The sequence below is a fragment of the Necator americanus genome, chromosome I, assembly GCF_031761385.1.
Source record: "Necator americanus strain Aroian chromosome I, whole genome shotgun sequence".
Taxonomy (NCBI): domain Eukaryota; kingdom Metazoa; phylum Nematoda; class Chromadorea; order Rhabditida; family Ancylostomatidae; genus Necator; species Necator americanus.
In genome coordinates this window covers 32,771,841-32,789,276 of record NC_087371.1, presented here as the reverse complement: position 1 = coordinate 32,789,276, position 17,436 = coordinate 32,771,841, and the positions used below count along the sequence as shown (strand labels likewise).

The following is a 17,436-nucleotide window of genomic DNA, read 5'->3' as shown; positions in this document are numbered from 1 at the left end:
CTCAGTAGCATTTGTGGTTCATCATTCGCTGCTCGGCATTTTCAATTGACCACGTGTAGTTGTCCATGAAGTAGGTGAACGAATACGGTTATAACATAGCCAAATATGCAGAGAATATAGTCTATAATAGAAATCAATAATTCCGAACCACTCAAAGCTTATTCAATGCTTCTCATTCCGTTTTTTTTTTCTTTCCAACTTGCTTGTTTGTTGTAAAGTCAGAGTTCCTGCTTGTTTTTGCATTGTTGTATGTAATTAGACAATGGTACTATGTTAATCTTCAGATCTGTTCTGTTTGTAGGCTGATCGCCTGATTTTTGCTGTGATTGCCGTACATTTGAGTGCATTATGATGATTGATGTCATAATAAAATGCTTTTATCAACAATCTATAATCAAATAATGCTGGTTAACAACCGTACCTACTTTTTTGTTGACTCATTGACCCTCGTATGTCTGTACGTACTAAAAATACCGTTCCAGAAGGCAAGGGAAAGGCCGTAGAGCTTACATGCTCTCATCCACCAAGTACAATGGTACTCGGCGTGTAGCGTGGATATTTGCACTAAGCGGATTGATAGTATTTATTTTGTTCTCTCTACGTGAAGACGTTACTATGGAGCGGCAGGTGCCAAAAAGAATCGGTGGACCTCATGATCAGCGGCCATTTGCGCAGGTGTGTCAAGAATTACTATTTTGTACTTCTCGAAATACTAATACTAATATTCTGGTAGGATTGTTTGATGTTTACCCTGTTAAAAAAGTGCTATTGGAGTAATAAGAGGCACAGACAAGCACTTTATTGGTGTTTGCTCGATAGATTCCATTAAAAATGTCCGCGCCTAACAACTTTTGCTACTTCCAATAGATTACCGAAAAGAATGTTTTTTTAAGTCAGGAAAATTGCTGCAACATTCAACACAGTTGGTTCTTAGTCTTAAAGTGTACCTATGTATTTTGATTGTTTGAGCTACTAATTCAAAGAAGTTAGAGCAACCGTAGGAGTGTTCTAGCGTACCATAAAAAATCACTCGAAATTTCTCGACACTTTATATTAGGTAGGTTTCGTTTTACTACAGCCTGGAAGGTCACGCTCTGTTACAAGTGCAGGGCACTGCAAAAATTGAAATAGGGTCTAGCAATTTTTGGAAGTTAACTAGCAGAAATTAACTGACCATACAGTGGTTTATGATGATTTATTTGCCCTGAAAGGTACGTCTACTGATATCAGCGACTGCAGAAATTAATTGATCACCTCCTTGTTCCTCTTTTTTGCCTTTGAAAACAGCTTATTAACAGTCTATTCGGTGTTTGCTTTGTAGGCAATTGTTCATCTTGACCTGAAGGGTGCACCACCGTTAATGTCAGTTTATGAATGGTTTTTTCCGCTTTTGAGAAAGTTAAATGTTCATGGTGTCCTAATGGAATATGAGGATATGTTCCCATACACTGAAAGTTTAGCACAAGTAGGTGTCAGTTGAATCGTTTGCTTTGTGATTTCGTAAATATAACTTCGTTTATTTGCAGATTAAAAGGTCCGATCATTATACTGAGGAAGATATTGCAAGAATTAACCAAGTAATCAATTCCTGTTTACATATTGTTTGCTTTACATTCTTTTGAGAAAGGTTCCAAAATAATCAAACTAAACACAATGATTTCCAGCTCGCTACTGACAATTCACTCGAACTCATCCCATTAGTGCAAACATTTGGTCACATGGAATTTATACTTAAACATTCCACATTTGTTGATTTGAGGGAGAATATAACAGCGGTGAGCTCCTTGATCGCTTTATCTTCTTTTTTTTTTTGTTTAATTTTTATGTTGATTTCCAGTGACTATTCTTTTTTTCAATCAAAAGTTCAATTTAATTATTGTGCTATACACAAACTTTAACAGAAGTAAATGCAAGTGCCGAACATTCGAAGATAGTTTTGAGACTGTTTTCGCTTCGCTTATTTTCTTCTCTATAAGAGTGCTTCTGTTTGTCTTTCTGTCTCACCTTCACAATGCAAGCATTCACAACATTGTTGGAGTGATTTTGTTAGTGATGTCTAATGAGTGTGCATGTGTAAATATTATGTTTAGCGTTTCAGAGAGTAGAAGTCGTTCAAGCTATTACCACGATGGACCCATCGCTACCATAGATTAAGTTCGGATGTCAAGAATGATTCATCAGCATGCTTAGCTATGTGTGTGTGATTAACAGAAGGTTCGGTGTTGGAACAGCTTTTTTTTATGATTTATGAAGAATTCAAGCAAAATGACATCACTCACTATCGCACTGTATTTGATGCTTGCTTGTTCATCGTTGGCCCAGCATCGTTGCACGTCTGAAAGCATAATATCATGATTGGTTTTCTTTACTGACCAATTTCTTCTTCCTTCCCACTACATTGTTTACAAAAAATGACCCTGATAGAATTAGCTGAGTGGGGGACACTTCCTCGGGGCACATCATTTTCTTTTGTCCGGTTAGTTTGGTGGTGTTTCCGGCGTTTATGGATTTACGGTAGTAAGTTCAGGGTTAAATATTGATCTGCATCTTTTTTTAAAATGTATACACTATATTGTCACTAGCTACATAACGAAACGCATACGGCTGGATATCAGTATTAACGAAAAGGAACTAGCATCACATAAATTTTTGGAAACACATATAAGCATAGAAAGAATGGAAGCTCTAGGCACGTCTTGTGAGAAAACAAGGATGGAAAGCGCTTACTTCTCATTTTGTATGGAACCCATGGACCTCCTTTATGTACGTCACATTATCCGACATAAAACGTCGTTCACGGCGCCTTTAGTGGTGTTCGCCGGGTTGAATCCTCCTCATTTCTTCTGTCTGTGAGGGTTTATCGCTGAAACGACAGTGCTTTCCGGTTTATTATTCCTTCCTGTATGCATATTACCTTTCCTTTACCACATAATATATCTGGTGCTAATACATAGTCCTTTCTTCTTAAATTTCTTGTAACTAGAAGCCGACCATTCTATGCTACAATTAAGATGACGTAAAAAAAAAACAAATACCAAGCGCATCACGCTTATATGAAGCACCATTACCAGAAAAGAGGACTCATTTGTTTGCTTCGAAAGGAAATCCAGTTGTTAGACACACGAACAGAACTGGGGAATGAAATCCACTGTTAGAAAGTATATAATAGAATAGCGACGCGACCTTCAGTGATCGCTGTAGAAGCGACGGCCGACTTCTGCGAGAGAATGCCCGACGAATAACTGGGTTTTATCGCAGGATCCGCGATTGTCGGGGATTATTTGCGCGGTAACTCTTCGGCGGGATAATTTGAAATCCAGATGTGTCCGTTTGTTTTGATCTCATTTTCCGATCTACTTATTGATTCGTGGCGTTTCGGCCTCCTAAAACTGCAGATCTTAACTGTATTTGCAGTAGATTTTTATTATTGCTATGCTGTGAAGATACACTGCTTCCTTGTTTACTCTACAGCCCTACTAAACCTACTACTCATCTCCCTCTTAAGTTTTTTTTTCTAGTGCGAAAATGTAGTAATTTTTCTTCTAATTTTATATGGTATATGACAACGATCCCTCATTTTTTGTTTGGGATCGCCTTAGGTTATGGTAGATGTTTTCAGGATGATACAATTTGTCCCACGAGTAAGCGTTCGGTTACGTTGCTAAAAGATTTGATTAGTCAGGTTTGTTTTTCAGCACTTATTTATGTATTTATTTATTTATACAAACCCGAAAAAAACATTTTTTTTTGTTTCTTAGGTGAAAGCATTGCATCCAAACTCACGGCGGATACACATTGGCGCCGATGAAGCGTTTCATATAGCTGAAGATCAAAGGTGTAAAGATCGATTGACAGAGATGAATGAGCAAAATCAGAAAAGGGCACTAGAGAAACTGAAGCTCTCTCATATATCCAAGTGTGTGCTACATATTATACTAGAATACCTTCTCATTTTTTCCTCGCTTCCCAATGAACTTCAACCTTTTTTCGTCTTCCTGCTTCAGATTTTGATCTATTGTACTTTAGTGTGGCACGATTAGCGCGATCTGCTGGTTTCGAGGAAGTTTTCGCATGGAATGACATGTTCGACCGTTCCCTGGTAGAGGATCTACGTGACTCTGGTCTTGGAAGTCTGATTACGCCGGTCGTTTGGGGTTATAGAATTGATGTGACAGAAGATGGATATTTCCCCAACGGGCTTTTCGACAGAATTTCACAGGTGTTATCTCGTTCTTATTTTTCAACCATAACTCTAATTTTTCGGTGATCCGTCTGTCATCTGTTGACATTTCCATTTTTCCCCTTAGATTTGTTCAAAAAGAATTGTCCTATTCAGATTTTTCCCAAAATACACTTCGCAAGCGCATTCAAAGGAGCGAAGTCACAGGCGGAAAATTATATTGATCTGGAGAGATATCTGCAGAATCACCGGTCCTACGTGAAGCTGTATAAGATGAACGAAAAGGTGAATTATATTCAATTAGCTTTCAATTATTTTTTCTACTTGAGGTATTCCTGAATTTTAAAAACGATTCCTTACAATACATTGTCAGTTATACCACCACAAAAAGCATGCGTTGACTTCAGGAATAAAGATGCGGGTATTTCACTAAGTACGTTAGTGAATTAGACAGAAATTAACAACTAATAATTTTTCTGATCATTCAATCATTTTGGCCATTCTAAATCAGTTTAGAAATTCTTTAGGAGTGAAGTTCAGAGCTATAGTTGTTAAAAAGTAAGGTCTATCCAGAGAGCATCTACGTAGAATTTTGTTGATTTGAACAAATTACGTTCTTTTGCCTGTGCCATACCAAAGTCCTTGATTTTTGTCTGCATTTCGTTGAGGAAAAAGAGCATGACCTAACTCGGCCTGTAATCTGACATCGCTCCTTTTCCATTGATTAAAATGATCTTCCAGCGTATTTGTTTTAATAGCAATGATGCCTTTGCGACATCACGATGAGGTTTGATTTTATGAAGTGAAATTGAGAGAATTTCTTTGTTAGACAGCATTGTAACGTACCACCTGTGATCACGACAGATGAAAAATTGGTGGTTATTCGATGGTAGGTATATCAATATTAGCTGGTAAAGAAAATAGATCCAGTCTACGTATATAACCTTCAAACCGATGCACTACGATCACATTGCAATATTTTTTCCAGGGAGTTAACCAAGCGGAAAAATTGCACCTATTACATAGTTGAGTCAAAACGACATGAAGCTTGTGCGCAGTTGCGTAAGCGGCTATCCTAGAAGAGGTGCGGTGGACCGTAGCGGGCTGTTAGAATCAAGGAGGGACCCGTGCTAGCATCACTCATCGTTGCAGTTCCCACCTCGATCCAGCCGCCAGCTCCACTGCACCGGTTCGCGGATAAAACTGAAAATAAGGATAGTTTTTGGTCAAATCTCGATCTCTAGGATTCAAATCCATGGTTTCCACAGTTATAGCATCGTGGTCTCGAACCTGAATACTAAACAATATTGTAATTTCCTTTGATGAATATTCTGTACCACCACTATTCGCTTAGTTTTCCATTCATTGCTGTTTTTTTTTAAATCATATATAGTTTTACTTTTGCTTATTAATGACATATAGAGATTTTTGAAGACATAGCCACATAAGATATTGAGATTAGTGTGAAGCTTCTACCAAATCTTCTCTGAGTTGGTTGCAGTTTGAAAAGCTACTTCAGTTTCTTTCTTTCTTGATACATTACCCAAATTTAGAGTCTTGAAAGACGTGTGGAAGGAATAATTCTTACTGGTTGGCAGAGATACTCACATCATGCACCATTATGCGAATTACTGCTTGTATCAATACCATCACTAATAACTGATCTAACGTTTCTGGAAGATGTGAATATGGGAAAGGATGAATTATGGAAAAAAGTGCAGGTAAAGTGAAAGGTTGTTGCTGCACCAAAGCAGTGATTGCTATTCTCTCACAATTTCAGAGTTTTCTAAAATGTCCTATGAGAATGAGCCCTACAAATTCACCAACTGTGATCGATTCTTTCACATATATTCCACACAAAGATGCGTATCTGAAGGTTTGCGCATTTGAAGGGAAGGAGTTGTTCAAATTAGTGAGTTATCTCCTCTCTTTTTGGTTTCTTATTGTTCAATTTCGCTAGTTTCTTTTTGTTATTGTAGGTAATGGAAGATTTGCATATGTTGGAGTGGAAAGTGGCTAGATTCAGATATATGAAAGAAATGCAAAATGAGCTTACAAATGAGATTCAAGAGCTAGCTAAAAAGGTGGGACTAATGAGCATATCAATTACATTTAATTAGTATTAAATGATTTCCTAAAACAGTAATCTACCATAGCTTCCAAAGAACCAAATAAGCTCAATGCTCTTGATTTTTCTCCGCTTTGGTAGTCGTTTGATGGTTTTCAGAATTTATTTGTTTTCCTCTTTTATTTTTTTTTTGCTGTACAAATTATTTGTGTTCTGTATTTTTATAAGCGTTCTTTTTTCGTTTTTTTTGTTCCTCAAACATTTTTTTTCAGATGAAAGTAGAGTTGTCGAAGTACTACTTTCCCAAGGACGTCGACGAATTTTTAAACTCGAAAGTTTTTAGTTTGAGACGGACTTTGTTAGAAACGTTGTCCAATCCGATTTAGTTGCCACCCGTTTGGTCTTTCTGATGTGGTAGATAGCTGTAATGAATCGATTCTATCACATTTGAGCAATATTTGCACAACGGTAACGCTATAAATTAGTATCCACTCTCAGCTCTCTCTTGTGCACGAAAAGGAACTATATCAACTGCAATATCCTTCTTCCAGATGGATTTTGTTTATTACTTAACGATTGTGTAATTTTTTATTTTATTAGGTCCCTATAGATATTTATTTCTAACGGATGTCGATGGACCGAAGCGTTTCAACCAATGTTTGGTCTTGGCAATTTAATTGTAATTTTGCCATAAAATGATTAAATCGGGTGTTTTAAATGAATGCCTTCACATATATCGTATTCTTTCACTTTATCGAGCGTAGTAGAAGTGATTTCAAGTCATTTGGACATTTCTACGGTTTGTAATGATGCTATTTTAGTACTTTCTTGTTTCTCTCTATGTCATTTTTAATGCATTTGAAAAATTGTGTAAGAATTCATGTTTTCTGTGCATAATAATGAAGTAAAATTTATACACGATGTATTCTGTTCTGATTGTTCTTGTTAAACCCTGGTTTCAAACCAGTAGCAATTTTTATTAGAAGTTGACTCTGAAGTCTACAAACCTTCTACGTAAAATTGGAGATCTTTACTGCTGATTTCAACAATATTAATATTTGTTTTACGATTAATTGTTCAAGTGCGCAATCGTAACAGTCGGACCAAAACGACCTGAAATGTGATGCAGTTGTGTTGGTGGGGCAGTAGGACCCTGCTGAGTTGTACGGTCCGATTGCAGCTGGCGAGGGTCGCAGCTCTACAGCAATCGCTTATCCACTTGCATTAGATTTCTCGTCGTTCCGATCCAGCTGCATTTTTTCGCATCCAGGAAGTCTTTTTCGTAGACGTTTAGAGAGTTTTTAGACTTAGTAGTCGTCAAAATTTCACATAGACCATGCTGCTATGGTTTAGTATGGAAAGCAACGGAATTAGGATTTTATCATTGACCCATGAATTTCTTTGGTGTGTCTTCTCTGCATAGAAACGAAAAGATTGATTAAATCAATGGGGAACTCTGAAGTTATTGTAGCGCATTGTTTCCTCCCAAAAACATATTTTCTTGTAATAGGCACTGGTGGATATCACTGATCCACGATACTGAGTTTGTTCTGAATAGTGACATAATCCTGATGACTACATCAGTCATCTTTTAAATTCCCATATGTTCGAGTTTCTTTCTCTCTCTTTTATTTTTTCGTTGCAAAAATGCCGTTTTTTAAGGAAGAAATTCATGAAAAAGCGGTCAGATGACACGGATCTTCTGATACAGCCACGACATTCATCAACGCAGTACTACGACGGTATGGTATGCTGAAGTTCGCTTTGAATCTTTTTAATGTCTAGATTGTTCTCTTTTTCTTTCTCCCGCAATATAGTTTAGTTTTTGCATTCTTTTTTTCCTTTATTATGTTTCTGTTACGAAGGGCCATTTTCCAAAAAGTATAAAGATGAGAGGATGGATCCTTCTTCTCTATTCAAGTTGTGGGAAAGAAAGTTTCTGTGTTGGAATTGGATTCAAAGGAAATATAAAGCAGCTGTCGTTTCCTAAATACTGTATCGTGTTCCCTAAAGACTGTATCGTGTAACTATGTAGAAAAGACTTACGATGACATTCTTCGAAGAAATATTCAAATATTTACCTAGCACGAAAAAGCGGTCATGTTTATGTGAATGTCATACGTATTGCTAAGGTCACTGATTGAGCGGTACTGTATCGTGTTTACCTAAGTCTGAAGTTCCGTGAAATAAAGAGCTAATATCAAATTTGGACAAGTACCAACTTGGAGAAGTGCTTAGCAGTGAAGGATGTCATGTCGTTACGTAAAGACTGTTGGTGAACACTGACCTGTCGGAATAGTGTGAATGATAAGCTAGTGGAGATAAGATGCAAGTTTCAAAGGTGCTGTACGTCATTGTGTCGGTAGTATTAGTCAGTGATCTTTCGCACTATTCTCACGCATTGTCGTTGTTGATACTAGCGGTAACGCGGCCGCATAACTCTTCAAGAAAAAGGTTTGTTCGCGGTAACAGCGGCATTCATTTCTGGCAAAGATGGAGGAGTCAGAGGACTTGTTAGAAGATGGTTTGACAGGTACAAAATTCTAGCTTCTTTTTGTAATTTTTCGTCCACCTAAAGCTCGAAGATTGTCCGGTAACATTTTTCGATTTGATTTCCTCTATTTTTAGATGTGGTCTTGTCATTTTGGAATAAATCATCGGTTAATATTGATCTTTCAATTCGTCTGATGCTTTTTTGGCGTTCTTCAGAGCATGGAAAGTCAGAGACATTTATAATACACCTGTCCTCACTCCATAAAAGATGAATTCAAAAAAAAAAAAGAACTGACCTACAAGGTGGCATCATATTAAGAACTTTATGGGTTGTGAACTACAGGGTCACATCCAAGAGAACAATCTCGTTAATAACTCCTAGCGGCTAGCAATGCTCCGCTAAAATCACGGCTATGACTATCAAGGTGGACATAATTATGTTCTAGTTTTCTCTTCTTTTTGAATCAATTGCTTACCATATCATATTTTGTGGGGTGATGGGGCAATTGAAGGGATTTTCTACCTGTGTTTTTTATCCTCCATGCTCTGAGAATGGCTACGACTGCAAAAAGAGCTGAAATAAGCAATCAGAAACAATCTTGATCCTCTGCTCAAAAACTATTACAGTCAATTGTACAATATCTTAATGATTTAAGGAGTGTTGAACGATATGACCATCAACCAATCATTACGTTTCAGATCATGATGAAATCGATGCGGAAAGTGGATATGAGCACAGAAAACCGAAAGCGGCATTCACACCATGGCCGCATGTCTTTAACCTAGTTAACTGTATAACTGGAGTTTCAGTCCTGGCTATGCCATTTGTGTTCCAGCAGGTTCGTTTCATTATTATTGTTTCTACTCTACAACAGAAACAGAAAATCTTGATTTATCATGATTGTGGTCTTCTTCAATCGATATGAAAGGGCCTCAACATAATCAACTGTATATCTTTGTTCGATTTCGCAAATATATGACAATTCTTATGTTTTCCATCTTGCTGTTCTCTTCCGTTTTTTTCTTTCACAAATGAGATTTGACTTCACTTTTTTTTTGTCTGAGTCGTCGTTCCATTTGCTTCTTTCGATCTCTTCCTGTGGCACAATGCTTGTGCTCGTTCCGTTGTTCTGCTTCCTGAATTCCTTTCTGCGTCAGATCTGCAGAGATAAATATCCAGCATTTACTACCCTATAGTCTTCTCGAAAACTTACCCTCGTATCAGTAGCATCCTTCAATGAATTATGGAGAGATATACTTGGATGATTAGATGACAAAGAATTTTCAATGATTTCATGCTTGTTTATCTTGAAAAAGTAATTGTTGGGCATCATTAATATCTTTCAGTTTGCCCACTTTTCATCGCTTTTACTGGTTGAATTTACACAGCTCAGTCATTACAAATATTATTTTTGATGAACATGTATTGGATGGTAACTTTCTTTGAAACAGGACCTTTTTCAGTGCGGTATTCTTTTGGCGACGATAATGATTGCTATCTGTTCAGTACTGACGAAATACACATGCCATTTTCTCGCCAAGGCAGCCTTTATATCGAGGTTTGGCTTTATTTTTCTTTTTTTTTTTTTTGCAAACGAATACATCATTTATGCAATAGTCTATTTCTGTTTTTGTGGGCTTTACAACTAATACGAAATAAAAAAGTATTATCCGTTCTGCTAAAAGTATATATTACTTATGTAACTGTGGTTCGACAGCCGTAGAGAAGCGGATGTCTTGAATATCTTGAATTGTTCCAGATGAGAACCTTTGACTTTCAGTAAACACAGTTACGAAGCTTTGGCGCTGACCGCGTTGGGACCTGCTGGTAGACGCCTTGTTGAACTTTGCTTGTTATGCTTTCTTGTTTCATCTATAGTTGCATTCCTAGTAGTTATAGGTAAGTGATCAGCTTTTCTTAACCTATCGACGATCAAACGGGTTTTCCGCCGTATGGGACCTAGCGTATCCTTTTTTGCGTGCTAAATGTCCTGAATTGCGTCGCCTTATGATGCTGTTCATCAACATCATCTCATATTATCCCACGCGGCACATCTCCGACGTCATCGTCGGACCTTGTCGTCATTATATCATTGGTCATTATTTCAGGAGACCTTGGTCCACATATTGTAGCCGATTATTTGGAATTGGAGGCACCGACGCAGAGATTGCGAACACTTGTTATGGTAGGTATTTTGTAGAGTTACGTTCTCAATTGTGTTTGGTAACTACCTGATACTATGATGACTGGACAGACCTAAAATGATCTAGTTACCTGGGATAACTACTTTTGTTCGGAACCCTGAGCTACTACACGAGTGTTCTTATTTCTGCTTGTAGTAAATGAGTGTTTTATAGGAGTTTGTTTTCTGTTTCAGGTAGTCGTGATGCTACTAGTCATCTTCCCATTATGTCTGATCAAGGATCTGGGAAAGTTCTCAGTGATAAGTTCATTCGCTGTGTTATTTTATGCGATATTCGTGGTGAGAATGGTAAGGCGTAAGTCTGTTTGCTGTTTTAGCTAAAATATAGTGGAGTTAAAACGACTTGAAGCACGGTGCAGTTGCGTATGCCGTTGCGCTCGAAGCGATGCGGTGGAGCGTAGCGGTTAGGGTGGAGGGAGGACCTTTGCAGGCACGTTTCTACGCTGCAGTTCGCGATGGTCGGAACTCAATTCGAACTTCTTTCTCCTCGAGCGCATTCGCTTACTCTACTTCATAGTGGTTAATGTCGTTTGACCCAACTATAGCATTTTACAGTTTTAAATCGTAAATCTACAGTTGTAAATCGTAGATCTAAATTGTGAATTTTGAGTTAAGGTGACCTGCTTATTGCGAAAATTTTGCCATTTTTTGTAGATTCTTGAAGCTGTACCTTCGTTGTGGGATGGAAAGTGGAGCATTCACGTTGTGTGGTGGCGACCTGAAGGATTTTTAACCTGGTATTTCATTTCGTTCTTCTTAAGATTGAAAAAAATATTTAACTTTGGTTTCTGCCTAGTTTTTTCTTATATTCTATTCATTCCTTTCCTTTTTTGTTTTTAATTTCATTGATAGATTGCAGTTTGCCAATTGTATGCATGGCAATGTCGTGTCAAACTCAACTGTTCTGTGTTATGGATTGCATCCGCGACTCGACGGTATCGCGTGTCGATGCTGTGGTGTCGGGTGCTATTAATTTTTGTTCTGCAATGTGGGTTTAAAACATTTACAGTAACGATGAGAATTGGTTTATTCGATTATTCTTCTTATTCTAAGAATAAGGATCTAGAAAGGTGTTTGCTTTGTAGATAAAGTGAAAACTATTCCAGGGAGAGAGAGAAAGAGAGAGAAGGAGAGAAAAGATGTAATGAGTTAATTTAGGTACGCTGGTGTTGGCTTGTTTGGATATGTAGCTTTTTTCATGCGTGACCTCCATGGTGATGTGTTGGTAGAGTTGGAATCGTCATTCTTCACACAATTACTAAAATTGGCGTTCTTATTATCGATAGCTATCTCCATACCGCTAATGTTGTTCCCAGCACGAATTGCTCTGTTTAATTTGGTGCTTCGACCGGTGAGTATAGCGGAACAGTTGAAACCATACTTCTCTTTTAAGTTTTCTGCATTTGCTTGAGTACTTGAACTGTCTAGAGTTGTTTCTTTTGCCAAACGATTTTTTTTTACTCGAACAAACTGTTGAACTATTACTGTGTTAGTATGCAGCTTAAAAAACTGCTATTCATCAATTCCTAATGGAGCTCAACATTTCCGAAATGGTACTTGAGTAGTTACAAAGTTTTCGGGACCAGTTTTCACTCTTTAGAAAGTTGCAAATGCAGGAAAGCATAGTATTTTTGACTTCGATCATATTAGTCTATAACAAAGGCAATGTTGTTATTCTGATAATGGCACTCTAATGGTTTTTTCTTGTTCCTTGATGTTATAATCAAACATTTAAGGAGGTCTACAAAAAAGAACTACCTTTTGATGTTTACGACGACGTTGGTTCAGTTTTTTTGTTCTATTTTATTAGAACTTTGTCTTAGTCAGCAAAATATGTCTGCAAGTTGAAATTAGCTGAATAATGCTTCACTTCTACAATTGCGGTTTGCATGTTTAAAAGTGTCGGAAGAATGGCACGCACGAGAACTGGTACTCAGGCAAGTCAAAGATGGAAAGTAGTTCTTAATCCATACTCTACCAGGAGCCGAATGAACTGGAATTTTAACTGTTCACAAAAAAAAAACAAGAATTCACAAAAAGCAAGAAGATCGCTTGTGGTCCAGTTATCGTGCGACAACGGGTCTGCTGATGTGGAATCAATCCCATCTGTTAAGATAGTTTCTATCTTGGATGCAAAACTTCTCTAAACAAAGCAGATCTTACTTCTCTGTCTTCTTTCCTATCAAAATTGCCAATATTAAATATCTGAAAAGTTTATATGTCATCAACTAATTGGTCGAGGTATTTTACTTATTTCAGAGCAACTGCGAACTGCCAGTGTCGAATGCGATGAGGTTCTCAACATTCCACGTGCTCACCTTCGTGATTTTGCTATTTAATCTGACTATTGCGCTATTAATTCCTAACGGTTAGTTTCACTAAAAGTGAAGAGGATGTGCTGTTCTGTCGTACTTGGTTGGCACCACTGTTAGACAGTGGTAACTGTTTGGAGTTAGTCCTTGTGCTTCCTCTCGAGATGGTAACTCCGCGATAACTAACAGAGTCTTCGGATTAGATGTCCCAACATTAATCATTTATTGTTTTTCATATATACATAAACTTGTGCACTTTTGACATTGTTTCCTCGTCTTTTTACATTGTTCTTGCCGGAGCATTGAATTTTATTGCCTTGTTCAGAAAATTTTCCTGAAGAACTTCAGCTTTTGCTAATTCTGGGCAAATCCTAATGAGTGAAACTTTCAAATCAAAGCTGCAATACTGGAATCGACCCAAGGAGATGATTTCCATAAAATATCAAACACTTTTACGTCACAGAATAAAATCATTTATATCAGGGAAGGAGTGGTAATCAAGAAAATTGTGGTTAAGGGGGTAAAAGGGGTGGGAAAAGTGCATTAGTTAATTCTAAAATACAGCAAAAAAACCAAAAAAAAAAACTGTAAATGGCTGACTTTGTATATCGCGCAGTTTTCCATTCTCAGGCTATGTACAGACAAATCCTATCTTTAAGGAATATTATCGAAATACATGATATTTAACTTTATTTTTAATGTTTAGTCGAATTCGTGCTTGGATTGACTGGATCGTTGATTGGCTCGTTAGTCAGCATCGTTATCCCTTCCATTTTGTATCTGGCGGTAGCGAAGAACAAAACGCACTACAGTGTGTCATATGCCAAGGTTTATTTTTCTGATCGAGGCTATGTTGTACTTGAGCATTACTTATGGTTTCTGCAGATTTGCCTCGTGGCTGGATTGTTTCTTTGGTGTGGTAGCACTTGGGCAACACTACATGCTGATAGATCAGTAAACGTTGCTGAGAAGGTGAGTATACGCTAGGTTCTATTACTATTAGTTATTCTCTGTGATTCTACAGTATGTTTTGTTCTTTTCTATCAGAATATAAGGTTCCAGCCTATGCCAAAGATTGGTCCAATCGACAAACCAGTTCTGAAAACTCTACAAAAACTCGAAGAAAAAGTGTTGGACACAAATCTCAACATCTCTGCGGTCAGTGTAAACTCCCTCTTTATAAATCTCGCTCGACTTTGTGTTACCTTTAATTCCTACTTTCTAAGCCCATAAAGTATAGTAGTTTCGATCCGAACTTCCTTATTTTTTTCTCTGTATTGTTTTCCATCTAGGCAACTGCAGCCGTTTGTATTTCAGTTCGGTGGTTGCACTAGATATATTGTTTTCCATCTAGGCAACTGCAGCCGTTTGTATTTCAGTTCGGTGGTTGCACTAGACCTTTTTCGTTTCTTTCCTAAACAAATTAAAGAGGTACTAGTATTGGGTTTGCCTAAAATCCTCCTTTATTGCCTCCCAATCTACAGAAGTTGTTTGGCCCGTTCATCGCCTATCAACTACCTCTTCTTGTATTTCATGGTTGAATACAATTTAAGAAACAAGGGCGGACGTAGCCCAGTCGCTAAGAGATCCGCTGTGGCCACATGGTCGATGTTTCGAAACAGCATTAGTGCCAACCAAGCCTTTCATTCCTCTGGGGTCGAAAAATTGGTATCAGAACTGTCTAGGAGGATAAAAACACTGATTGATGAACGCTTTACCCCGCATGTCATTGTGCTGGTTGTTTACAGGTTCCAAAACCTCAGCAATTACGAATTGCAGTAAAACGCGTTGATGCATCCTAAGTAGTAAGCGATACGCCAGAGACTTTATCCTTTCAATTTAAGAAACTGGACAACATTGCTGACTTGGCGGCGATAGGAAAAGACAAAGAAGCAGCCCATCTTCTTGTGGAGATGAAAGAGGAACGAAAGAAACAAGAAGATTTGATAAGGAAGCAAGAACAGATCGTGCAGGAACTCAATAAACATGTAGAGGAACACGAAAAAGCAAGTGCGTTAAGGGTTTTATTTGATTAATGTAGATTCTACCAAAGAATGATCAAATACTTTTCAGATAAAAAGTCGGAAGAAAAGGCTAAAAAAGGAGTGGAAGAGATAAAGAAAGACGTAGAACCAGGTCTCGAAAAGGCTCCCAAGATAAAGCGGGAAGACAAGATGGCCAAAAAGGAAGAGGAAACGACTGAAACCAATAAAGGAATGAAGAAAACAGAGAAAGGAGTAGATGAAAAAGAACTGAGAAAGGAAAAAGAGTTCATGGGACCCGAGAAAGATGAGGTGAAAGAATTCGCGAAGGAAGAGGTCAAAGAACCTATGGGTAAAGAAGTAGTGGAAAGGAAGGAAAAACCTCAAGAAAATGATAAATTTATGAAGGAAAAGATCAAAGATTTCGAGGCTCAGGGAGAGGAAAAAAAGATTAACCTGATGGAGGAGAAAAAGGCTCAAATACACATGGAAGAACCTAGAGAAATAAAGGGTGTAAAGGTAGTGAATCCAGACGCATCCATGAAAACCTCAAAAAATGGAACAGACGTTGTGAATGGCGTGGAATCCGTCAAAGAAAAGATGAAAGAGAATATCGAAGTAAAGGGTGTAAAGGTAGTGAATCCAGATGAATCCATGAAAACTTCAAAAAATGGAACAGACGTTGCGAATGGTGCGGAATCCGTAAAGGAGAAGGTGAAAGAGAATATCGAAACGGTTCTTGAATTTCGAAGCTCCAATAGTTCATGGTCTCATATAAAATCTGGAAAGGAAAGTGCAGCACATATTGATGTGTAATTGGTTGCGCTACCGATCCTGTCCAAACGGTATGGTTGAAGTGGCGGAGAGAAATGCTGATGCTTTCTTGTTTGTAGGTTTCTGTTTTTTTTTTTCTCATGAGAATTATTGTAAATCATTAATTTCACATTAACATTCTTCGAATATTGTGTTGTGTTCCAAGTGTCCGTCAATGAGTAGTTCCGACTTGCAAAATTCGGTCCTTCGTTATTCCATTTTAATTTTACTTCTATTTATCATTTTATTTTTGATATCATGGATACGTTTCTTCTGAATATCTCGACAAAAATTCAATTTTGGCTGATGCAAATTGCTTTAGCTTACACTCTAATTCAATTTGAAGATGTTAAAGCTCTTGTGAAAACGGATTCATTACTTTGAGTTCTGGAGGTGGGGAATAGTACCCCATCACCGCTGGTTCAGCAAAAACTCTTCAATATCAAACTGTAATTTTGCTCCAAATTATTTTCTTCGCAAAACCAGAATTTTTCTTGGAAGACTTAAACAGGGAAAGAAATTAGTCATTTCTGTAGTACTATAAAGTAATATGATTCATTTTTCAATAAGGTGGCACTTGATAATTTCTGCTGTTCGTTCGTGAAGATAGTTGAATCCTCGTTGTTCCCTCGCTATTCCCACTCCCTAAATCCCTCGCTGTTCCCGAGTTTTTTTGCTGTCAGCTTGTTTTTCTTTTATCATGGGTACTCTTGGTGTTGTTTAAGCGTCATATTCAGAAATTTTCATGCAGCTGGATCATTTTTCTTCTTCACATTTTTTCTCCATCTTTTCTTATTCCAGTAGTTTCTTACGGGTCTGGCTATATTTATTGTCATTTAAGATATGTCTAATGAAATTTCATACAGGCTTTCCACGGTTTTCTTATTGAAACTAAGAGAGGGAATGTATCAATGTGATGGTTTATTACGTTCTGTATTTTTTTTACATAGACTAAACAAAAGGTGAAACTTTGAAGCTTTTCACAACTACCGCGCAAATTTGTTTTTAAAAATTTTGAAAATAGTTGACATTCCCCATGTTCTCTGGAAATTGGCAACACTCAAGAAAAATGTGAGCGTATAATGCTCCGATAGCTTCGAACAAGAGTATTAGACTGGTTACTTATCTTCTTTGGAAACGCATACCTATTACAATTCCATAGTTCCTTGATCACATTTCGATGATGATGATTCGTCGGTGTATTCACTATCGGTGTCTGTCTCGATGTTTTTGGGGACTTTACAAGCCCCTGAGAAAGGAAACTGAGGGGCTGAGGCTCATTAAAAAAAAAAAAAAAAAAAAAAAACTCAATAGCAGATATGAGGTTAGTGTAAAATTGAACCATCTTTGTTTCAACGTGAGGTGGAAGTAAACGTTGAGGAGA

At 37.6% G+C, this 17,436-nt stretch overlaps 1 protein-coding gene across 4 annotated transcripts; it reads left to right on the top strand.

The window, feature by feature from the left end:
- Positions 1-510: 510 nt before the first annotated feature.
- RB195_007559 (uncharacterized protein) lies at positions 511-16,055 on the top strand (the record flags this gene model as incomplete). 4 transcript variants are annotated; one of them, XM_064181255.1, is made up of 16 exons in its annotated part: positions 7,921-7,990; positions 9,441-9,580; positions 10,206-10,300; positions 10,523-10,641; positions 10,851-10,931; positions 11,124-11,233; positions 11,600-11,682; positions 11,805-11,933; positions 12,104-12,296; positions 12,682-12,723; positions 13,205-13,313; positions 13,964-14,085; positions 14,143-14,229; positions 14,320-14,415; positions 15,102-15,267; positions 15,331-16,055. In XM_064181255.1, 16 exons carry the CDS (start codon positions 7,921-7,923, stop codon positions 16,053-16,055), a joined length of 2,367 nt encoding a protein of 788 aa, XP_064038062.1. The 4 variants fall into 4 exon arrangements, with proteins under 4 accessions (XP_064038061.1, XP_013308441.2, XP_064038063.1 ...); XM_064181256.1 differs by lacking the exons at positions 7,921-7,990; positions 9,441-9,580; positions 10,206-10,300; ... (11 more) ...; positions 15,102-15,267; positions 15,331-16,055 and adding exons at positions 3,553-3,555; positions 3,620-3,682; positions 3,759-3,916; ... (4 more) ...; positions 6,160-6,264; positions 6,521-6,634; XM_064181257.1 differs by lacking the exons at positions 7,921-7,990; positions 9,441-9,580; positions 10,206-10,300; ... (9 more) ...; positions 14,320-14,415; positions 15,102-15,267 and adding exons at positions 511-675; positions 4,337-4,465; positions 6,521-6,633.
- Between the last annotated feature and the right edge of the window lie 1,381 nt (positions 16,056-17,436).